General features: G+C 37.4%; 1 protein-coding gene across 5 annotated transcripts in view; it reads left to right on the forward strand.

Annotated features, from left to right (window-relative positions):
- Window positions 1-25682, forward strand: part of Robo1 (roundabout guidance receptor 1) — a 432413-nt gene that overhangs the window by 291487 nt on the left and 115244 nt on the right. For all 5 annotated transcript variants that reach the window (XM_029554552.1, XM_017802463.2, XM_017802462.2 and 2 more), the window contains exons 4-6: window positions 10575-10695; window positions 11085-11223; window positions 14125-14252. In XM_029554552.1, coding sequence (XP_029410412.1) covers window positions 10575-10695; window positions 11085-11223; window positions 14125-14252 — 388 coding nt within the window. The remainder of the gene's footprint in view (window positions 1-10574; window positions 10696-11084; window positions 11224-14124; window positions 14253-25682) is intronic.

Below are 25682 nucleotides of genomic sequence, written 5' to 3' on the forward strand. Positions count from 1 at the left end.
AGGAGAGAAACAGTGTCCCTGTGCTCTCTCCTCTCACTCACACACACACACACACACACACACACACACACACACACACACACTCACAGAATAAATTAATTACTGGAAAAATCTTGAAAAAATAAAGCTGACCTGCAGTGTGTCTGGAAACTGGGTGGACTGGCCATCTGGGTTGCTCGCAGATCATTGTCAATGAGGGGCCTTGGAGAGGACCTCACCAGTTCACAGCAGCATGTTGTTAGTCTGTGGGTCAAGCATCCTGGCAACAAGAATTGACAACATTGCTGTGAAGAAATGTCCTGCCCAAGAAGAGCTAGTGGAAAACTGTTGAAGAATGATGCTGTAATTCAAAAACCTCTCATTTCAATTATGTTACAAAACAGAGCAAAAGTGATTCCATGACAAAGAATCCAGTTTTCTACAAAGTAAATAATTTCTAAGTCCAAGTGCATTAGACAACTTATCTTCATGTTAATCACACTTACCAAGACCTTATTCCTTGGTGAATATTTACAAGCCTTTGGTCTTCTGTGAAAATTAATTAGTACAGAATTTCTCAATGGTGTGAGGATATTTATCTGTGATACATATATATATATATATACATATTACTTGAAATATTCTCTTTTAGCATTCTAAATCAGTGTTTTATTACTTTATTTTTCAAATATATTTATAAATAGAGTTTCTAAAGGACACAGGTTTTTGAAGGCAAAACCTATTAAAGGAAATGAGATAAATTATAGGACAGTTTAGTGGTTAGTAATTTGAAATCATCTTTGAAGCCCTTAATATAATTAGCGGTTTTGTTTTTGGTCTGTTGAATTCAAGTCACATTAAGTTAATGTAATTAAAAGCAGAAAAGATTTTATGTAGCCAAACTAGCTAATTAGCCCCATTCAGTTTAGTGTGTGAACCTAGAGGTGTATGGAGAATATTGAGAAGGTGATGCCTGAAAAATCTCCTGCAACATATGCTGCAAATCATCCAGCTTGCTTTAGGGAAGAAAATAAAGACATACCAAGGAGTTCATGTTGAGTTCATCTCCAGTTCTGATTGGGAGCACTGACTGCAGGGGTAAGCTGTCTACTTACAGGACAGCAGACCAGAAAACATACTTAGCTGTTCCTTCCCTCCCTCCCTCCCTCCCTCCCTCCCTTCCTGCCTTCCTTCCTTCCTCTCTCCCTCCGTCCCTTCCTCCCCTTCCTTCTTCTCTCCTTTTTCCTGCCCTCTCTTTTTTCTTTCTGTTTGAGAAGCCTGCTCCTATATATACAAAGATAATTAGCTTTCCTTCTTCTTGTATTTGGAAATAAAAAATATTTATTATTATTTGCTTGTTTTTCTATAAAGATATTAAACTATTTTCTTCACATTGTGTTGAATAGCTATATATTAGACCTGGATTTTCTATATTGTTGCTCAGTAAAGAGTTCCACAAAGGAGATAAAAGATTTAGACAAAGAGATTTCCTCTTGCTCCAGAGAACCTTTAAGTCTTGTAGAGGTCCCCCCCACAAGGAAAATAATAATGTCTTTAGTCTGTCATAGGGAAAATTCCTCCTGTATTAAAATAATATGTGTCAGCTACATGGAGCATTTCCATACCTTAATACCTCTAAAACATCTTTCAAACCTGGGGGTTGTTCCAAAGAAAAATATCAAATTTAAAGATACTTTGAGAGTTGAAAATCTTTAGCACCTTCTTCTCCCCTCCTCTGTCTCCTTCCTGTACAGAACCAAGACCCCCGAGACCCTTCTTTTTTCTTCGCTTTCATCAAGTATGTACATAGCTGAGGCCATCCCCTTAAAGCCCTGTCTAGCGCTTATGGAAATGGGCACTCTAAGGTGATTACTGCAGTGGTTGGTAGGTACATGGTACTGAGGAAGTAAGACCCCCGCCTTGGATTTTTGACATAGGCCAGATGCCAGCCTATTGTCTGAAAGCTTAGCAAATTCTGCTTTTCTACTGCCTGGATTATGTTAATTGAAGTAGCCCCACTGCAGTTCACTGTTTAACAGTGTCTGTTCACTGTACAAACTAGTTTTTGATAGGTTTACAAGTTGGCTGTCAAATCCAGCTGCAGGAAGAGACCTGCCAAGAAACATTTCTTAGCTTGTTTTAAATAGTGCTGTTTTCACATTTATAGTGTTTTGTGGGTGTTAGACATATTTTTCCTCTCTATTTAGAAAGAGGAAATGTCCCTTTTTTGAAAGGGCCATCACAGTTTTCCATGTAGAAAGTCAGGGTAAATTTACAATCAGTATTTTATATGATGACACAAAATGCTGATGGATAGTAGTGTGACCACTTGAAAGTAGGAATGTTGTCCGATCAAGGTGACATTCCTTTTAAAAAAAATAAATACAACAGGCCACGGTGTCTTCCATGTCTGTGATCATGAAGGACACATCTGTGACTTTTGGAAAGCTTCATTTCAATATACCCATTGCCATAATGTCAACAACAATTGAAGGCTATTGTGGAAAGGCTATTGTGGAAAGGCTATTGTGGAAGGCTATTATTTTTCCTCCATTCCTTTGTTTTGTTTGTTTTTCTGTGTGTTTTTATTTTTGGAGATGTGAGGTCTCCCTGTAGCCCCAACTGGCTTAGAAGTGGCTAGGTTGATCAGGCTGGCCTTGGACTCATTGAGATACACCCGCCTCTGCACCCCCAGTGCTGGGATTAAATGCATGGCCACCACACCTGACACTCAATGCTTTTTGGCCAATACTTTTCTCTGAATTGTTGTTTCTTCCTTCACTTTTATCAGTTTCTGTCTCTGCCATCTAAGAAGAAATAGTTCCTTTGTTATATTTCTTTCTATTAAATATCTCACTAATATTCATATATATGTATGTATATATGTGTTTGGATCCAATCCACCCACAACTCCCTCCCCTCCAGTTCCTCCCCTATGCCTCTCCCATCCCAATTCCATGTATTCCTGCTCTGTCTATCTCTGCTTCCTTCTTTCTCTACCTCTGTTTCTCTCTCTGTCTATGTCTCTCTATTTTTAATATCCACTGAGTCCATTTAGGGCTGCCTGTGCATGGGTGTGGGACCATCTTCTGGGGTATAGGTAGCATCTCGGGGCCCACTTCCCTGAAAAAAAGTGGCTCTCCCTTTCCCAGTAGACATCAATTGTTGTGCAGATTAAGTGTGGCACTTCATGAACTCCTCCTTCATCCATCTGGGTCTTACAGTCTTTCTGCTAAGAGCACTTACTGCTCTTCCAGACCTAGGTCCAGTTCCCAGCATATACCTGGTGGCTAACAACAGTTCATAACTCCAGTCCCAGGGATTATGATGACCTCTTCTGGCTTCCGTGGGCACTGCATGCACAGGTACACGTGTACATGCGGGCAAAATATCCATACACATAAAATTAAAATAAAAAAAAATTTAGGAAAACGTTTAACATTAATTGTGGAGCAGTTTGTTACTATGTATATTTAGAGGAATAGTAGTACCAGGTTCTCCCCTAGCCAGCTATCGATTTTTGGCTGTTTATGGTACCAGGCATAGGGTCCATCTTATGGATCAGGACTTATTCATTTCTTAAAAGATTTTATTTATATTATATGTATGAGTATTCATTTCTTTCTATTAAATATCTCACTAATATTCATATATATGTATGTATATATGTGTTTGGATCCAATCCACCCACAACTCCCTCCCCTCCAGTTCCTCCCCTATGCCTCTCCCATCCCAATTCCATGTATTCCTGCTCTGTCTATCTCTGCTTCCTTCTTTCTCTACCTCTGTTTCTCTCTCTGTCTATGTCTCTCTATTTTTAATATCCACTGAGTCCATTTAGGGCTGCCTGTGCATGGGTGTGGGACCATCTTCTGGGGTATAGGTAGCATCTCGGGGCCCACTTCCCTGAAAAAAAGTGGCTCTCCCTTTCCCAGTAGACATCAATTGTTGTGCAGATTAAGTGTGGCACTTCATGAACTCCTCCTTCATCCATCTGGGTCTTACAGTCTTTCTGCTAAGAGCACTTACTGCTCTTCCAGACCTAGGTCCAGTTCCCAGCATATACCTGGTGGCTAACAACAGTTCATAACTCCAGTCCCAGGGATTATGATGACCTCTTCTGGCTTCCGTGGGCACTGCATGCACAGGTACACGTGTACATGCGGGCAAAATATCCATACACATAAAATTAAAATAAAAAAAAATTTAGGAAAACGTTTAACATTAATTGTGGAGCAGTTTGTTACTATGTATATTTAGAGGAATAGTAGTACCAGGTTCTCCCCTAGCCAGCTATCGATTTTTGGCTGTTTATGGTACCAGGCATAGGGTCCATCTTATGGATCAGGACTTATTCATTTCTTAAAAGATTTTATTTATATTATATGTATGAGTATTCACCTTCATTTATGTAAGTACGCCACATGTGTGTCTGATACCTGAAGTAGGCCAAAAGTTTGTGACAGATCCCCTAGAACTGGACTTAGGGATGAGTGTTAGCCAACATGTGAGAGCTAAGAACTGAACCCAGATCCTCTGGAAAAGCAGCAAGTGCTCTGAACCATTGAGCCATGTCTACAGTCATGGATCACAGCTTAAAATCAATCAGAAAGTGGATGTTTACTCCCACAACATTCTTGCCACTACTGCACTAGTGAGCATATATCTTGAGCCAAGCCAGTCATTATTATAGCTCAAGAGTTCACAGCTATAGCCAGGCTTGGTTGTACACGCCTTTAGTCCCAGCACTTGCGATGCAGAGGCAGGTGGATCTCTGTGAGTTCAAGTCCAGCCTGCTCTACATAGTGAGTTCCAGGCCAGCTGGGGCTATCAGAAGATAGAAAACAAAACAAAACAAACAAGCAAACAAATAAAAACGTTCACAGCTGTGTAACACTGATGGTTATTTTTCTCTGGTATCATGCATAGCACCTTCTAGCACTATGAAAGCTAGGCAATAGGGAGGAAGCTTCAAGTCAGTACCAGCTTGATTTCTTCCTGTCTTATGAGTCAGGTATGTGGCAGTATCCGCAATAGTGTCTTACCATCAAGTTCTGGTGAGTAACCAAGAGCAATAGCAATACCCTCTAACATTCAGGATGAGGAGTCTATGGGACCCCACTGACCAGCAACTTAAAAAAAGTAACCTGTACCTGGCACTGGGCTTTTTATTTGATAGCTAATGGTGTCCAGGGGAGCCATTGTTCCCATGTTACCGAGTAACTCCAGTTAAACTCCTTTTATATATGTATATAGCTTCTATAGTAGTAAGTTTCCAAATGACATTTTCAAAAACCTTTAATGTTAGTTAGCCTTACCCATACTTCCTTTTTTACACTATCCTTCCTTCCCTCACCATTTTTACCCCTCCCTACGTTTTTATTCCCCCTTTACCCTTCTTACCACCAACACTCTATCCCTCCTTTCCTTGAAATCCCACCTATTGACCTTTACTAGCCTCCTGCCTTCTGTGGGTGCTAGGATGTAAACACACATATCTACGGATTCAAAGCTAGTGTCCACTTATGAGAGAGAACATGCTGCTTTTGTCTTTCTAGGACTGGGTTACCTCACTCAGAATGATTGTTTCCAGTTCCATCCATTTACCTGCAAATGTCATCATTCCTTTCTTCTTTACAGCTGAATATTACTCCATTGTATATATGAATGCATATTTTCATTGCCAGTGTACAGGTTCCTCCAAAGTTATAAATAGAGCTACCGTAAGATCAAGTTATACTACAGAGATATTTGCTCATCCATGTTCATTACTATTCACAATGGCCAAACAGGGGAAACAACCTAGATGTTCATCAATGGATGAATGGATAAAAAACAGCTTCTTCTAGGCTTTGGAATCTTTACACAACTTGCCATTGAGCATAAATTGCCATGTTGTCCAGGTGTAGTGGTGTACACCTTTAGTACTCACACTAGGTAGGCAGAAACAGGCAGATTTCTGTGAACTCTAGGCAACCTGATCTATGTAGTGAGCTCCAGGATAATCAAGGATACATAGTGAGACCCTGTCTCAAAAAAAAAAAAAAAAAAAAAGTCCTGTTGCATTTTATAATGAAATTGTACTGATAGGGTTTTGTTGGTTGGAGTATTGTTGAAGATTGATGGGTTGGTATTAAAGTGCTTAAAGGCACCTGTGTTCATCTTTTGTCCAATGTTAGGTCTTTAGAACAAAGTTCCTCAGTTTCAGCAACACTGACATTTTGAAGTAAGTAATTCTTTGATGTGGAGAATGACTCTGTGTATTGTAGTTTTAGCAGTGTTTGTGGCCTATCCCCTCAATGACAATGCACCCTGCTCCTGGTTCAGATAACCTAGTCAACCTCCAGATACTGCTGCAATCCCCAGGGAGACAGTAGTGTGATAGCCCCCACTAACATATCATCCTTTGAGACGAAATGATAGCAACACAGAAAACACAGGAGTTACTTGTTTCTAAATTAATCCTTTTTTAAAAAGTCTGAAAAGTGCATGTTTATAAAATAGAAGGTTTTTTCTATTTATATTCAGTACTAAAACTTCAATAAATGGAACAAATGCAGGTCTCATGGTAGATTAAGTTGTAGACTGTATTTCGGAACTGAACGAATTTATGGTAGTTGGAATTATAATAGCAAGGCATGCATTGTAAACTCTTCAGGATGCTGTAGCTTTCTTTGAGTTTAGCTTGAGCTTAACTATTGTTTCCTCCCATTCTTCTTACAGTTGGAATCAGTCCATGCTGCGCCACTCCCAGAAGCTCTAGCATAATTTTTCTTAACTGAATTCCCCCAAAATTTCAATATATAATAACATTGGGTTGTGACATATAATGTTAATTGATGTCCCATGTGTACATATGCCAGTTGACTGAAAACTGTACATTTCCATGTATTTAAAAATTGTAAATGTAAATAAATAGTATGCTTATGGAAGCTGTAGGACGAACTCTCTACTGTTAGAAATTATACCTATCATATGTTATTCTTTTGGCTCTTATTTTTACATTTTTGAATGTTTTAAAAATATTCTCAAAGCATTACATTTTGTTGGAGATTAGCATGCTGACTTACTGAATTCTGATCAAAGGAACCCTTAAAGCTTTTGTTGGCTTCCTCTTATTTTGCTATAACTTAAATACTGTGTTGTGCCCTCTGAAATGAATTCTTTTCCTAAGTATTCATGGGCATTCAAGCTTAGACTCCTAGGTGTTAGAGGAAGTTCCATATTTAAGTCCATAGTTATAGAACCAACCAGGGGACACACAAGACCACTCCTCAAATACCTTCGATTGCAGGCTTGGGGGTTTTATCCTGCATTTTGCTGGAATAAATTTGCTCCCCCAAATTTTGGAAACGTTTTATGTGAGTGTTTCAGAATAAATACGTAATAAAAGAGGACAGTAGATCCTAGGAGGATCTGGACCTTGTGATATTCAGCTGGTTCTAAGTTCTAATAACTCAAGTTTATTAAATGCAAATTTATTAAACAGTAAGATCATGAGTTTCAGATTTTATGTTTACTGTCCTTTACACAGCTTACAAAAACAAAGACACATATCCCCTGCCTGAAATCTCAGTCCTGTGGGAATTTGCTTCATAACACTGACCATGCCACTTTCCTCTCCCCAAAATGTTACTTTTTAAAGGCATTGTGGCAGATTCTAGGTCTCTGAAGAAGAATTAGAAGCTCCCTTGACCCATAGTTCACAGTCAAAAAGACTTGATTTTCAGATTATAATTAAAACCTATTATGATGGGCATAGTGGAAACACATGGGAGGCGGGACTATATGTACTGGTTCCTTCCTTGAAAAGCGAGGATATTACATATCTCTATGCAGTCACAGGGCAAGGTAATTTTAAAGAAAAAAAATTAGTTATATGAACACACATACACATGCATGCACGCACGCACTCAAACCCTCCAGAACATAAAGTTAGTAAGATGAACTACTGGCCTCAAGTTAGGTCTGCTTTGGTATTTGTTTTTGTTTGTTTCATTCTAGTTTGATTTTGTTTCTCCTTTTTTTTCCTTTGAGCCACAGTGTTACTCTATAGCCCAGGTTGTCTTAAACTCATGACATTCCTGTTGCCTCAGCCTCCAGAGTCCTGGGATTATAGGCATGAGCCAGCATGCTTGGCTTCTACATTTGATTTAATAATTGTATTGAGATATTCTAAATTGATCATACATATTAGAAAGATGCCGTTTTAAAGGGAAAAAAATAAAAGCTCTTAAATGCTTATCAGTAAGAAAATGGTTTGATAGTATTGTATGGTAAAACCACATAAGTTGATACTGAAATATTCTAAATTGATCATACATATTAGAAAGATGCCATTTTAAAGGGAAAAAATAAAAGCTCTTAAATGCTTATCAGTAAGAAAATGGTTTGATAGTATTGTATGGTAAAACCACATAAGTTGATACTGAATATTTGTGTATGATATCTTAAACAATTAAAATATTTAAAAATCCTCCTTTGAGTTGAAAATGCAGGCTGTAAAGCATATGTCACACGATCCTACTTTGTAAAACTGTCTAACAGTGCATATGTACATGTATAGAGATATTTGCTGTATGTGTATATGAGTAATATATATTCATTCAGCTAGCTAAAGGAATACACAGTATATTAATAATATTTTAACTTGGAAGTTTTTTATTATGACATTTATTTTCTTCTTTGTATTATTTGAATAGTTAAGTGCTTATGACAACATAAAATTTAGATTAATGTATCTTACAACTGTTATAACCCTTTATAAAATACATCATATTAGATAACAGATTAGATTTTGTATGTAATTCTACTTTGCAGTCAACAAAAATCTCTTCAGTAACTACTGTATTCAGACATTGTTCTAGATATATTTCTATATTCATTATATGGAAAGGACAGAGTAGTAAGCAATGCAGAGAATAATCCTTGGAAGATCATTCCAGTGTGACCGTAGAATATCTGATTATTCACTTCTGAAACTACCAGAAGGTATCAAGTTCTAAGAGCGCAGAAATTTAAACCTCCCTGTTAATGTTTGGTTTGTTCTAATATGACATATATATCTGGTTTCACTGTTCAGAAATGAACAATTTTGGCATTCAAAATTACAAAGTAGCAGTCTCAATCAATTCCAGAAGTTATGATGAGCAAAGTAAACAAACTCAGGTTTGAGGATCTGAGAGTACAGCTCGGGGGTGAATGCTTGCTTAGCATGTAAGGTGCCCTGGGTTCAATCCTCATCTCTGAAAAAAGAAAAAAAAGTATTTGAATGCTTTCATTTTTCTTCCCTCCCTCTCTTTTATCCTCCCTACCCTCTCTCTTCCCTCATTTTTAAAATCTTTTCTCCTTTCTTTAATCAGTATACTATGAAGAGTAATTGTAAATTCAAAGCCTCCATGAATAAATACTGTAAAAATTATCCCTTGTAAAACCTTTCTGAAGTTCAGAGCATTATTACATTCAACAGTAATGGAACTCACTCTCTAACCAAAGGTGTGTTAAATAAAGATAGTCAATTTCTACAACCCAATCTTAATTCTTGTTTAACTTCTGCTTCAATATAGCTCTTGGAATGCATATTTGTGTACATTTTAAATAATTTTTATTCAATGAAATGTTTAAGAGAATACCATATGTGCCTTTCCAGTTGATTTTTGTGATCAATTCAGCTGTTGCTGCTTAAGTTCCCTCATGATGGTATAGTGGTATAGTGGTAAGCAAAGCAGCCTTCCAAAAAATCTATCAGAGGGAAAAAAAGAGGTTTTTAGCATAATTTGACAAGTAAAACATATTCCTTTAAAGCAACTCTGGAAAACTAAATACAGAAGCTTTTATTCACAGATCTTATGCATATTGTAAATAACTTCGCTTGATTCATATTTTCATATTAGGTATAATGCTATAGTACTTAATCATAAGTTTATGTTTTTGCAACTTGCTAATCAATTTATAATTTCTGTGATTGTTTTCCATTAACCAAGTTATATAAAGCATTTTGGATTATTTTACACATAAATGAATACTTATACAGAATATTGAAACTTCACCAGAAGTGGAGGTAAACAAAAATGTTTTTCTTCTATATTGTATATTTGGAATTAATTCCCTTTAAGGTTACTACCTATGAAAACAGTAAATAGCACACACCACTGTTTGACTTAATTATGTATTGATTTATTGTTTAGAAAATAGACTTCGTTTATGTAGACCACTAGCCCAATAAAGGTATTTTAATCATATAAATGTCAAACTGCTCTTTTTTTTTTTTTTTTTTAAGATACGAGGGGGAGCTCATGATTACTTATACCCGTAAAAGCGATGCTGGCAAGTATGTTTGTGTTGGTACCAACATGGTCGGGGAACGTGAGAGCGAAGTTGCAGAGCTGACTGTTTTAGGTAAGGGTAATTTTATCCATTTCCATCTGATTCCTGAATAAGGGACTCATTATTATTATTGTGTATCTTTATACGAAAGAGAAAATCATCTTTAATCAAAGTGTAAATAACCTTTCACATATGAGAGAAAGAAATATCAGGCATCTGGTATTTTAATCATATAAATGTCAAACTGCTCTTTTTTTTTTTTTTTTAAGATACGGGGGGGAAAGCTCATGATTACTTATACCCGTAAAAGCGATGCTGGCAAGTATGTTTGTGTTGGTACCAACATGGTCGGGGAACGTGAGAGCGAAGTTGCAGAGCTGACTGTTTTAGGTAAGGGTAATTTTATCCATTTCCATCTGATTCCTGAATAAGGGACTCATTATTATTATTGTGTATCTTTATACGAAAGAGAAAATCATCTTTAATCAAAGTGTAAATAACCTTTCACATATGAGAGAAAGAAATATCAGGCATCTGGTATTTGGGGGAAAAAGGAAGGGATGAGAAGAATCATCAAGCAACCTGGGATGAAAGAGACGATGGTAGGAATGGCGAAGTAAGGGGGAGTCTGAAAGAGTGAGAAGTCTTCTGAGGCAGGCAACTGTGTGGAATAATGTGCTAAGTAATGCTGCAAATAGGAATTTTCTTCTCACTGAACAATCCTAAAGGATTTGGGGGTTATTCATCTTTTATCTTGAGGTGTCTCTTTCTAATTCTAGAGAGACCATCATTTGTGAAGAGACCCAGTAACTTGGCAGTAACTGTGGATGATAGTGCAGAATTTAAATGTGAGGCCCGAGGAGACCCTGTGCCTACAGTCCGATGGAGGAAAGATGATGGAGAACTGCCCAAATCCAGGTACAGATCATGGTTTAACAGCGTGACTCACCAACTCTGAATTTCTTTCTAATCAGACCACACATACTGTTAGTCTGTGTCAGAGCCTTCGCTTCTGATAATGTGACTTACAATTTTTATTTCATGAAACTGACTGTGATATACTGTATAAGCCATACTTCAGATTCCAATCTTTCCTGGGATAATGATAAGCATTGTGATCCATTCAATCCTGGACTGCAGTACCAGGCCCAGGTGCCATGACCAGAACAGAAAACAAGGAGTCTCTATTACACTGTGTTGCTAAAATGGGCTGTGTGGGTGGTTAGGTACATGAAATCCAGTTTGGATTTGTACTTTTTTTCTTTTGATAATGTATTTATCATGGAGTCCTCCCATCACAAGTCACAGGTCATGTATAGAGTCTGTGTCCAATTGTCAAGACGGAACCGTGGAGAAAGAATCAGGAGGGCGCAATGTTGTCTCTGAAACTTTCAGATAAGAATCCTGTATTCATGGTTCTACCGTGCAGTATTCCTTCAACATATTTCTCTTCTGCTCAGCCAAATCACAGTTCTTACTAACTTCTTGCATGAGAGTTGATAGGAAGGGAAAGAATGATATAGCATTAAAGACATAAATCTGAACCAACTAAAAATTGGACTTTCTTTTTATTAGCTGTGGTATCACTAGGAAATGGTAGAAGTCTGGATTTCTTGACATCCATCAAATCCTTAAATTGTTGAGGGACAAATGTGAGAATGAGGAAACCCTAGTGATGAGATAGTATTGCAGAACATTCTGACTTTGTCATCAGGCTGTCTTCTCTGTCAGTGAGTAGCAATGTTGAGTCCTTGCTAAATATTGGTAGTATGTATATCTTTGAGATAGAGCAAGTATCCACTCCTAAAGAACTAACCAAAGAATGCAAACATGGGTAGATACACACTAACATTATTGAATTCTTTTGGCACATAGATAGGCTTATGTATCCATAGGAGAGAATATCAGGAGAGACTTCTCAAAGGAATATAAACAATAAGCAATGGTTTGAAAATATATTCTTGATAAGCAAGAAAGGAGACTACTACTCCAGATAAGGACTGCTGCAATATAGGCAGAGATGTGAGAGAGAATGCTATATATTCTGAGTGGCGGACAGGTTTAGTCTAGCTCATACATAGAGTACATGGTAAGCAATAATCAGATGTCAGTCTTGAGGTCCTAGGGCCAAATAGTCAAGGTCTTCATGCAGTAAAGAATTTCAGATCACATTTTATGACATTGCTGAGCCAAAAGGCTGAAATAAATAAGGTTAACTTTCAAGATATGATTAATTTTCCTAGCATTGTAGATACTGCTCTGTAGAGAGAGAAGCCAGGAGCAGGAACATCACTGCTATGGTTGTATAGATAAGAGAGGTAAGTTTCTGTGACCTAGGATATTGATGAAAATAGAGCTCAGATAGAAGAAAAATTTCTGAGAACAAACTGACACATGACTTGTTAGATACAGAGAGCTGATGAAAGGTGATCATGTTTATATTAGGAAATGAAAATAAAATTCCATTTAATGTTAAATATTGCAAAACTATGGGACGGGATAGCTAATTATTAGTCAGTTGGGAATTTAATGGGGAAACTTAACGAATAGTAGGAGTTCAAAGTATGTATGTGGACTGTCAAGATAGAGACCATAGAAGCTAATTTAACTCAGGAAGGTCATACAGACTGAAAAGACCATTGAAGTGTCAAGAGAAATCCAGTGTTGAAGGGGAGGAAAGATAAGGCAAGGCTTCTTAACTTCATAAAGAAGTTGTCTGAATTCAGCTCCATCACCAAACCACCAGAGGCACAAGGACAAGTGTCCCCTTCCAAGTCCTCATTTTCCCCATGTACAAAATAATGTCTGATGGTTTGTAAACTTCTTACTAGAATATAAAACAGTAAAATCCATGAAACTTGTAAAGTTTGGGACTTAACACTCAATTCCATCTAACTTTTTTTTTTTAATTAGAAGAAGCATTTCATTACAACAGCATTAACCTATTCAATAACATTTTTCTGAGCTAGGGTACATCTCTTTCAAAATTGGCTGTACATTTTTAGGTTTACAGAGGAATTATTACGCTTGTACAATCTTTTACTGATTATAAACTCTACAAGACATAAAATTAAATGAGGTTTTAATGTTTAGAAAAGATCTCCACTTCGTTGTTAAAATACAGTTTCATACAGAAAAATTCATTTTAAGGCAACTGACATTGAGACGTTTTCACATGCATTTCTAATCTCTATATATATGACTATTACTGGTCACAGTCACTTACTTTCTGAGTTCCGTGGCATCTGAGTATGAATATAAACTCGTCAGATAAACAGCCTTCTTCTCCCTCTAGAGCCTCCATACTCTGTCATCCCTGCCAATGTCCACTGTGTTGTCAGGACCCCCATCTATTGCCCCCATCTGTCCTTCTGATAAATCTAGTCAGCCAGAGGTCCCTGTTCCAGGAGGATCAGCTGTTCCTCATCTACAGCAATCCATTGTCAGTATTCCTTTGGATAGAATTGGGGTCTGCTGTTAATGTTTCCAGTAGTATGTTGGGTTACTATCTGGAAGAGCCTTTATCCATCCTGGCCAAGAACTCGACTGAAGGTATCGCCTGTCTGGCTTTGCTGAACTTTTAACCTGAATAACTCGAGGAAAATGCCAACCTAAATGAAGAATGTTCTTTTAGAAAATAGCTTGATTTACATATGAAAATAAACCCTTTCTGGGAACTTAAAACATCTTACACTTTGTCTTTCATTGTTCAGAGGGATGGTAGCATGTGATCCAATGCCCAGATAAAGCATAAGTATAATGACCGGATCTTTGAAGATGAAAACCACTTAAATTTGTTCTTTTCTATTATGTCATCAGATACGAAATTCGAGACGATCATACTTTGAAAATTCGGAAGGTGATGGCTGGTGACATGGGCTCATACACTTGTGTCGCAGAAAATATGGTGGGGAAAACTGAAGCATCAGCCACTCTGACTGTGCAAGGTAAACACTGGGATTGCTTGATGTTTTATCTGTGTCGCTGTGGTTTTTTATCGTGTGAAATATAATCTTGATACTTGCAGAAAATACTATTTACTAGCTTTTATGAACTATAGACTTTATTGCTCTAAGTATATTACGTCAAACATATTCAGAGGAAAATTGCCTTGCAGTAGATACTCTATAATGGTTAGAAGAAATTGAATTAAATTTTCCAAAGTTGACATGCATTCTATTTCAAAGGGGAATGTGGTTTGATCTCTGAGTCTTTAAACACAGTTTGTTTCTAAGATTTTAGTTAAATAATAGCTATTTTCATGAAATCCTTGTTAACAAGAGAAACAATTTTGCCTTGCATACGGTCAAGCTTCAGATCAGAGATGTATATGACTGTTGCATAAAAAAAGAATTCTCTGCCCTCAAGTATATACTATGTATTCACAGACTAGGGACTTTGCCTTCTTCCATGCACTTAGTGCCTGTGGCATAGTGTCCAGTTTGTCAAGTAAAGTAATTGCATTTCTTTGGCCATTTGCCTAAAATTGCTTATTTGCATTTATATGAGCTAAAGTGGATGTGGGGTTCTAGGTAGAACTCTTGATGTTTACAGATGTTTCCTCCCACCCTGTTCAGAACCCAGATGTTTTCATCACCCCTCATCATTCTTTTAATCCTTTCTCAAGATTGTCATAATGATTATATATAATTGTGTCTCATCTGAGAACTTCTATTTTTTTTGTCCTTCTGGTGACAAATTCTTCAATGTGGAATTTGAGAACCAATGACCTTTAAAAGCATTTTGTTCATGTAAAAATTCCCTGTTTTGACAAATATATATAGTAAACAGGGAATATGGCCATAAACCACTTAGCTTGTTTCTGGGTCTAACATTAGCAACACTTTGGACTGTCATCTTTTCTGAACATTCTCTCTTCTAATGCTATTAAGAAGAAAAAGACGGCTTTTGAGAATGTTCTTCTAAGGTAGGTGTTCTACAAAAGAGCCTTGTGGGCTTTTTACACTTGGAAAAAAGAAGAAAGAATGTTTCCTTCCTGTCTCTAAAGCCATTATACCCCACTTTGGGGTTTTAAGCTCAACCTCATAAAAACAAAAGAAGTGGAAAAAAGGTCAAAAACAAACACTGAATTTCTAGGGCCTCAGATACTTCTCTTTAATCTAAGTTAGGCTAAAACTCTAAGAAAGGAAAACTTCTTTACATTTAGAGAAATCATAAATTTAAGAGATGTCAAATCCAAGTTCAAAAGCCCTCCAGAGGGAGCGAAAGCAGTCTGGATGAATACAAAGCACAAAAAAAGACCTGTCTATCTGCAGGCTCCTGTGACAGGGAGGCTGAGTGTCCATCACAGTACTCAGTGAAATATGTCTCACTTTATGCTTTAAACTCAAAGTTTTCTAACCCGGTAGCGCTATGCTTATATACATATCAGTCATTCTGCTAAGTAGACAGCAGACATTGAAATCAAAATAGAGTTTCTTTCTGGAGTTCTAAACTCAGTTCCAAAGCTAGGTCAGCCTTAAGTTTTCCATATGGAATTCTTGCTGCCCTAGCCTGAATTTCAATGGAAATTGATTACAAATGATCACCTCTAGAACTGCTCATTTCAATGCGTTCAGTTTTCTAAACATTTACGAGTGATCTGTGAATAGCTGAGACTGTATTATTGCATTTACTGTTAATTATGTACATTAGCATCACTGTTAAAATATCTTTGACATGTTTGAATAATACATACAGAGTGCCAGAGAATGTAACTTGATTCTGACTCCCAGAGATAGCTAAGAAACAGTCAAAGGACACCTGAGTTTTGAGTATCTTTTCTCTCCTTCTTTGAGAAGAATATAGAAAAATATTAGTTACTGCAAAGGGACCTAATCAGAAATGAATCCGTTTGGTTGCAGGAAGCAGTTACAACAATGACTTTAGAAGGGTAGTTTTTGATTTCTGTGTGGTTCATTTTTAAGAGGAACTGCTGGAGTTAGTTTGTACTTACAAATGATCTTCTACTCACTCGGCTGTCATGTGAGTATCTAATTCAGAGAATTCAAGCAGTAAAACTGCTGCATATTAAAATTATTCAGAAAACCATCTTAAATAAGAGTGGCTATTTGATTTTCACTCCCATTATAGAAATAAATAATTCCAATATCTTATGAAGAACCTCCATTTAAGAATGTTTCTTTTTAACCCCTTTTTTTTTGGAAACCAAAATTCTTTTCACTGTGTGTGTGTGTGTGTGTGTGTGTGTGTGTGTGTGTGTTACAGGTGATTGAACCCAGGACCTCATCTCATAGTTTCTAGGGGAACATGTAACACTGAGTTATACCCCTATACCCAATTCTGCGCTTTTGTAGATGTGTCTGTAAAGATACCCTCAAACATTCCTTTATTGGGTTTAGGATTTTCCTGTGGCTTTTCTCTGCTTCCTTCTTTTTCTTTCTTCTTTTCTCTCTCCCTTCTTTCCTTCCTTCCTTTGTTCATGCGTGTGTGTGTGTGTGTGTGTGTGTGTGTGTGTGTGTTGCTAGGAAACCACATGCTTTCCATATCTTAGGCAGTTCTCCCACTGAACTAAATCCAATCCTCAGCTCTTCCCTAGCTTTTCTACTTATTCTCCACTGTGATTTAATAAATACTGTGAAAAATCGAAATGTGAATATGCATTTTCAAGTTCTTTAGTGGTAGAACTAGTGTAGAGACATCTTAAGGAAAACTTAAGCAATGTCTCGTGGCTTTGAACCTGGCTGCCAGCAGCCAACTCTGTTGGCTTAGAGTTGGAGAGGTTCTTACATGTGATTCATGCTGTCTGTGGTCTGTGTTTGGAAGCAAGCAAGGTAGTAATCATTGTACTGTCTGTATATTTTTCATAACATCATGGTGAAGCCTTAAGTATATAAATATGTACTAAGAAAAATAAAAGGAACAGAGGGAAACCTGGGGCTACACAGACTTTCCTAGGCTTACTTGAAATTTCTTACTAAACATACATATTCTTCGGCCTGCCCTCTGGAGTGTCTGATTCAGGAAATTGCCTTGGTGCCTAGAAATTTGTTTCTATATTTTTTTTCCAAAGGGAAATTTAAAGACTCATAAAGGAAGTCTATGAATTGACAGGAAGAAAAGGGGCCTTGAATTTTCATTACATTGGGACTGGAGAGATGACTCAATGGTTAAGAGCACTGGCTGCTCTTGCAGAGGACCCGGGTTCAATTCCCAGCACCCACAGGTAGCTTAACAACCATCCATAACTCCAATTCCAAAGGATCTAATTCCCTCCTATGACCACCACGGGCATTGCATGATATTGTGCACTTACATACATGCAAGAAATACATTCATACACATAAACTAAAAATAATAAATAAATTATTTTAAAATTTCTCATTAAAGTTTGAGACTTTTCAGAAGTTGAGGATGTGTATCAAAAGTTGGAGCTAAGATTGTTACAAATATCAAAACCAGAGCTACAGTTCTGAGTCTTTATGAACTAGCTACATAAATTGATGAGTATTAAAACTATTTTGGAACATAAATTATTTTTTTATGCAATGCTGTGTTATTGTCATGGAAAGGTATTCGTGGGATGGCATTTGATTCTACAAACTCTCAGACTGGTTGTTTAACAATTTTTTTCCAAACATTGACAGACTTTATTTTGGGGTGATTCCCACCTGGGACCCCACCTCTTAAATTAAAAGGTGCATAGAAAAGAAGGGATTTGGAAACTTTTGTACAATATCTACATCCTGGGTCCCCAGGGCAGGAATGGGGCAATTGCTGGATGGGCTGGAGGGGTGGAAGCAGGGCCCTTGCCCCATTACATGCCCACATCCACCATGAACAGGAGGGTGGGAATGAAACACTTTGAGAGACTAGGGAGTCACAGGCCAGGGTGAGATGGCGGTGGGCATATGAGGAGTCTGGGGCAGCCATGGTCTCAGTTAAGGAAGCGACAGCAGTGCTTGGCACCACAGCTGCAGGGCAGCTTGTTGCTGGCATCCTCAATGGGAAATTTGTAGTCATAGGTGAGCTTCTTACCTCACAGGATGCACCGAAGGGCAAATATGACAATGTGTTTCTGGCCTTCCACGTGGATGACATGAGAGAAGCAGTTGGGCTCACATGAGTGGTTGCTGAAGCAGGCAGCATTGCCATGCATCGTGGCATCCAACACATCAAAGTCATCCATGCGGAACATGTAGCATCCAATACCCTTTCCATCATAGAATTTCTCCTGCTTATCTGTCATCACAGAGCGAATGACAATGCCACAGTATTCAGTGACTATCTCACCAACATCAATGTTACAGAACAGGCCTCGCCCATGGATGGCTGATCTGTAGACACCCACAGCCTCTTTGGATGCCTTTTTGAGGTGGCAAAAGCACATGGCCATGGGCAGCTCCAGACTGGTGGCATGTCTGGTAGACCTAAGCTGTATCTCATCCTCTTCTTCATCACGGGTGGCCCTCTCAGGAAGCACCCAGTGCTGGGAGACCAGGAAGTTGAACATATCAAAGGTACACTTCCAGAGCACTGGCAGCCCCATGGGGATTCAGAGGTGGCTCCTCCTGGCCATCTCCCTGCTGGTGGTAGCAGAACACTATATGTTTAACAGTTTTTAAGATTCTCAACCTCTCTGTCTGTCTCTCTATATTATCAGGATATTTCTGTCTATTTTGGAGGCTAGTAATAGTGTTGATGAATAAATAATCTCAGAAGCTTGTTAATATCCGTGTCAATTTAGAAACTTTAATCAACCACCACAAACTAGAATGACTCAATGAGGTCATCTTGTTTAATAGCACATCGCTTCAACCTGGAAGCCATACCATGGGAGTTACACACAAGGTTCCTTACATCACTTCTTTAGCAGCACACCAAAGCCAAGTCCATTTTTGACCTAAGCCAACATATCAATTATTTAATGCAGATGTTCTTATTTTTCTTGGGAAAAATAAAATTCTAATAAAATCTGGTGATATTAGGAAGTTTGAGTCTGAAAAATATATTCTGTCATACCTCTGTATGTATTTCATCAATAAATATCAAGAATACCTTAAATCCTTTAACTTGCATATCAATTTTGATATGTCACTGAAATTCATTGTTAGAGTGGGAGTAAACACTTGGCAGCAATTTGACCAATTGAAGAATAACTTTTATTGTATTATATTAGTTATGTTTGCACCAGGCATGGTGGTGCATGCTTTTAATCCCAGCACTCTGGAGGGAGAGGTAGGCAGATTTCCAAAATCCAGACCAGCCTGGTTTACATAGTTTATGAGTTCCAAGCCAGCTCTGGAAGACCCTATCTCAAAATGACCCTAAAGTTAAAAAAACATATAAAACTCTTAGAATTAGTTATATTCATTACACGAACAATAAAAAAAATGAGGGATCAATCCTGTTCGGAATAGTTAGGACAGAAAAATGTTGCTGTTAATTCCTATTAATTAGAAATTTCAGTTATTCAGAACACATATTCCATTATCTTGTAGAATTACCAAAGGTTTATTACCTATAAATTTAAATCACCAGTTGCATAATTTGTATTTAATATTTATATACAGCTCTCATTCCCCATATACATATATTTCCCCATATAGTATATATTTCTATATGTTCTTATATACACACATATAAATATAAAAAGTCTTCACACTGCTTCAAGTGTCTTCTTTATAAACCTAAAAAGCACAAATGAAATTAGGTACTTTCTAATGAATGGCATGTTATGGTTCACCGTAATCTTATGATATTGTTATACTTTACCTTTAATAATTCATTTGAGAAGTGTTAGGATTGCTAGTTCTACATTCATAGGTATGAATTATTTTCCAAACTAGTGTTTAATATAGCATAATAACCCCATCTTTTAAGCAAAATTATATTTATTGCATATTTATAGCAATTTTATAGGCTGTGACATATCTATAAAATAGAAAATCTAACATGAAGAAAATAGATGCATAGAGGCACCCTGCCAAGCTTTTAAACAGGGTGTCATTGAAACTATTAAAATTTATGCCTCCCCTTGGTATTTGAGAATGGTCACACTTTTGTTTCATATTATTTTACTATCTTAATTGAAACCCATTACTGTTTTAGGAGACGCTTGTCAGGCAAGCCTTAGAATCAGATGATAGTCATATTACATTGTTATATTTGTATCTATTTGAAGTACAATTCATGTTTATTTTAAAAGTGTGTAGTTTTTCCTTTGATTAAAGTTAGACTTTAGGTTAATCTTAAACAGTACAGCTTCAAAATACTTAAAACTGAAGAAGCTATCTCTATTTCATAGTAATGAAACCCTATAAAATTCATAAATTATGTACTTACGGTGCCAATCATATCAATGATTTTTCAAGAGCATTTTCCCTTTGAGGAATAATACTGAAAAAGAAAGCCAGAGGATACGTCTCCTAGAATTCAGACTTTCTGAGTTTCTCTCTGTTTCTATTGACCCTCGGGTTGGAAGTTTTCTTTGCTGAGCTGCTCATTCTTAAACAGGGCAAACTAGATGGTGTTATTAATCTTTCCACTCTCTTTGCAACTTCGTAGATAAAGCAACTCTTATTACTGTCACAATTTTATTTCCAGAGTGAATTTGTGACTCTATCAGCAAAATGATCATATTCCCATCACTGTGTGCCATCAGTCACAGGAAGCTGAACTAAACGCCGACATCCACACACCAGCCATTTCCCAAGAAATCGCCTTTTATCTTCCTGAGTTGAACCATTAAGAAAATCTGATCCCATTTTTGTTCATCTCTCTTACAATAGGAACTAAAAGACATTGAGTTCTCCTGTTTCCCTTGAGGACTGATTGCTCTTCAGCTCAGACGCAGAAAGTTATACATTGTGATCTCCAAAGCATCCCACAGGAACCAGTTACTCTTTGATGCTTAAGGCTTGGTTGCTTTTTCTGCAATCTGTGTTAAAACAAAAAGCATGTGTCAAACACTGCCCAGCCAGGCGATGCTCTTTGGTCACAGAGAGGGATTCTGTGAAATCTCAGTTCTCCTCTCAGAAGTGACTCTCTAATTTTCTTGCCTTGATCTGAAATCACTCCATTCTCTCAGTTTCATTACCTGTTTGATTATAAACCATAGCAGGAATTGTATTGCTAATTCTTTAAATTCATTGTCAACATTCAGTAGAAATGCTAAACTGAATTATCAAAAGGTTATGTACTTTGTTCTGTTCTGTGGAATTGTTATTTTATCTTATGCTTCTCATAGGTATTTATGCCAAGTATATAATGAAGGAGCTAAACACATCCTCATTAAGATTGATTAGCCAGTGACAGCTGCCGAAGGCTGTACTTTAGAGTATGAGATTGACAAGAAATGAGGGTGGTACAAAGGCAGAAAAAAAGACCCAGGCTGTCTTTTGGCTGACTTAATTGCTACTAATGGGATGTTTGCTAGAGCCTCTTCCCTTGCTGCTGGTGAACTGCATGCTTTAGATAAAGAAGCTTCGCTAAAGAATCTTGGGTAGTATGGTTTATGATTGGCCCCTATTTAGTGTCCCAGTGACCTAAGAACTGATAAACAACTGTAACTTTCAGTAAAATAAGAAACAACAGAGATTTGTAGGAGCCTCTAAGTTTCTTCTGACTGATGCAGTGAACATAAGGACTTAACTTCCGACGGTGTTCCATTTCATTTGACTTTGCAACCTGCAGATTCTCATCCAGAACACAATTTAAGGAGGGGCACATCCTTTACTCTCCTACGTACCCCTGATCAGGCACCACAAGCTCCTACTCTTCCTTTGCCCTTTGAATATCTCTCAGCGTTGTCCCCACTCTTTCTGCTTTCTTACAACTGCTCTCAGCCAGGTTCCTCCTATTTAAAACACCAATCTCGTTCCATTGGTCTCTTCTACTAACCTTTCTCACGAGTCCCATTTCTCCACAGTAAGAGCTAAGTTATTTACCTGTGCCAACCTCACTTCCTTGATCCTCCCTTCAGTCCAAGACAGTATATATTTAGGTTGGTGTGAAAGAAACTGCAGTTTCAGACCATGAAATTCAAATCATAATAACTAGGCTTTTTGAGCTCTAGCTATCAAAATAGGAACCATCTTAAGCAACACATTTTGCCAATGAGTAATAAGATTTACATTCCTGTAGCATAAAAATCCATGTTTCCAGATTTGAAAGACACTTGGAAAGTGTTTTCTATATCCTGTTTTCCCTGGGGGGAAAGTTGTTGAGATGCTTGAAGAAGTAATAGTTGGAAAAGGTTCGGATGAATATAGTATGTGAGAAAAAACTTTTGTACCCGATTAGTTCAGTTTATGAAGCATTGATAGTGTGGCATGTGGTCTGGCCTTGTCACGGAGAAGAACTGTGCCCTTTCTGTTGAGCAATGCTGGCTGTGGCATTGCAGTTTAGGGAGCACTCAGTTTAATGAGCACACTTATCAGATGTAATGATTTCTCCAGGAAAGAAAGCTGGAGTGGATGAGATGGCAGCAGACCACCCAATGGTGACCATAGCCATTCTTTGGTACATATTTAGCTTTGGAAAGTGCTTTGGAGCTTCTTTTCAAGCCAGTTCTTGTATACGGTCCCCTTTCTGTCACATGTCGCAATCTGTTTGAGAAATGGTTTATTGTTGCATAGAATATAAGAGGATGACACTTCAATACAATAATGTTTGACTTTTAGTCAGCTGATGAGGTGCCCACTTATCAAGCTTTTTCACCTTTCCAATTTGCTATGGAGGCCAAATGACCATTGAGCAGCCCACACTGAGCTATCTGGCAACTTCTCCTTTAGTTGTGAAAGGGTCCGAATCAATGATTGCTCTAAGGTGGTTCTCGTGAACCGAAGGCTGGCAACCACGCTCCTCATCTTCATGCCTCTTCTGTTCATCGAAACACTTCTTGAACCCTCACTGCGTGGTACATTCCTTAGCAGTTCCTCAGCTAGATATGTTGCTGATGTTGCAAATTGCCTCTGCTGCTTTGCAACCCATTTTGAACTCAAATAGAAAAAGCTCAAATTTGCATTTTGTCTATAATCATTTCCATAGTATAAAGTACATGTAAAATAAACAGAAAATAATAACTATAAAAAAGCATAAAGTAAGAAATGCACATTAAAATGATGTATAACATAACCATTTATAAATGTATTCCAGGGGCTGGAAAGATATCTCAGTGGTTAAGAGCATTGGCTACCCTTGCAGAGGACCCAGGTTCAATTCCCAGCACCCACATGGTGGCTAACAAGAGTTCAAGGTTATTCTTGCCTACTAGAAAGTTCAAAGTCAGTCTGGCTACATAAAACCTTCCCTCAAAATAAGACAAAAAAAAGTAGGGCTAGAAAGATGACTTATTGATTAAGAGTGCTTTCTGCTCTTTCAGAGGACCCAACTTCAGTTCCCAACACCCACATCTGTTCACGATTGTGTATAACTCCATCTCCAGGGGATCCAACACCCTCTTCTGACCTCCACAAGCATTACATGGCATGGGTGCACTTACATACATGCAAGAAACACACTCATACACATAAAATTAAAAAATAATAAATGTATTATTTTTAAGAAGAATGTATTCCAATATCAAATGGTGAATTTCAACAATGCCTTTTGCACCAGTTGTGTGTGTGTGTTGTGTGTGTGTGTGTCTGTGTATTTTTATTTTTAACACACATGCTACTTGACTTAGTTGTGGACTTTTTGTTATGTTGGGTTTTTGGTTTGTCTAACATGGCCTGCCTTTCCACCTGCGCCATCTTCTACATGCTTCTTACTCCTATCTCTGTACTCACGTAGGTGATCATTCTTAGGAAGTTTGTGAGTTCTCTGTTCCAGTGCAGGTTAGGGATTCCTCCATTCATTCATGTGTCCATTGAATGATGATGTTCTTATTCTATATAAATGTCTTTCCTACCTGAATATGTTTCTTGGTTGTCCATTTTGTTTCCTTTGCTCTCTTAATCTCATTCCTGATTGCTGACTCAGATGCATCTGTATCAAATAGGGTCCCCTAGAGACATAGAACCAAAGGGATGAATGGATAAATAGATGATAGATAGAAATATATAGGTGATATATGATAGATGATTAGAGAGAGATAGATGATAGATAGATAGATAGATAGATAGATAGATAGATGATAGATAGATAGATAGATAGATAGATAGATAGATAGATAGATAGATGCATACATACATAGAGAAGAAGATACATAAATGCATATAGCTGATAGATAAGGGGGACATTTTTAAAGTATTAATTCAACTGTTTAGGAGAGCTAAAATCCCACAGTCTACCATCTGCAAGTTGGAGAAACATGAAAGCAGGAGGGACAACCAGGATCAGGCCCTAAGTCTTCAGAGCCTAGAGTTCTGACATCTGAAGACAGGAGATGATGGTGCCTCAGCTCTAAAAGGAAGAGGAAATTTGCCTTCTTTCCCCTAATTGTTTTTCACCCAGATTTCCAATGCATTGGATGAAGACTTCCCACAATAGTGATGGCAGATTTTGTTTGCTCATTGTACCGTTTCAAAGGTTAATCTCTTGTGGAAATACCCTCACATATAACACTACTTTTATCAGTTATCTCATTGTCCCTTAACCTAGTCAAGTTGACACATGAAATTAACCACCATGGTATTCTTGTTGCTATTTTCTATGTGAGTCAAATGCAGGCCTTTTTATATGCAATTTGGACCAGCTTCCCTGAGTGTCAGCATTTCCCTCTCTTGAAAAACAGATAAAGTAATGAGATAGTTAACATTGAAATTGTAAGAAAATTCTTAGCAATTTTCAGCATATCTATAGAGATTTGAAAGTTTGGTAGGTGATTAATGCAGAGTGTGGTCATTGTCATACTTTTTTGAGTAAGAACTATTTCTGACCCTTTATTCTTTGAGAATTAGTCCTTTTTGAGAGCTTTGGAGAACTATATTTTTCCACTGATACACAGAACAGGGAATAAAGAAGAGGTTAATAGCACAGTCCTTTGGAACATTACACTTGTATCTGAAAGCTGACTATACAAATTATTAAATTTCTGAGTCTCAGGTTTCTCACCAGTAAAATGGGAGTGACATGTTTCTCTCAAAAAACAGTTGGAAACTTCAGTGAGGCAGCAAACATTTAATGCTTGTCAGGTTGTAGAACATAAATTGTCAGTTTATTGGTGTGACTTAAATGTATTCGAGTCATTACTTTGCCTTTCTTTGGTGTCCTTTGCTGCCTGTCAGTTGTTATATGAAAGAATTAAGCTGTAAGTTATAAATACAACTACAAAGGTGTTTTACATAGACATACAAGAAATACATCTCAATAAGTATTAGCTACCAAAGCCTCTATAATTTAAGCAGTGATGAAAAATTAAAGTATAATATCAAAAATTCTTGAATTTAGCTAAAAATTCTTCTTATATA

This window comes from Nannospalax galili, unplaced genomic scaffold, assembly GCF_000622305.1.
Source record: "Nannospalax galili isolate Female #2095 unplaced genomic scaffold, S.galili_v1.0 scaffold705, whole genome shotgun sequence".
Lineage (NCBI taxonomy): Eukaryota > Metazoa > Chordata > Mammalia > Rodentia > Spalacidae > Nannospalax > Nannospalax galili.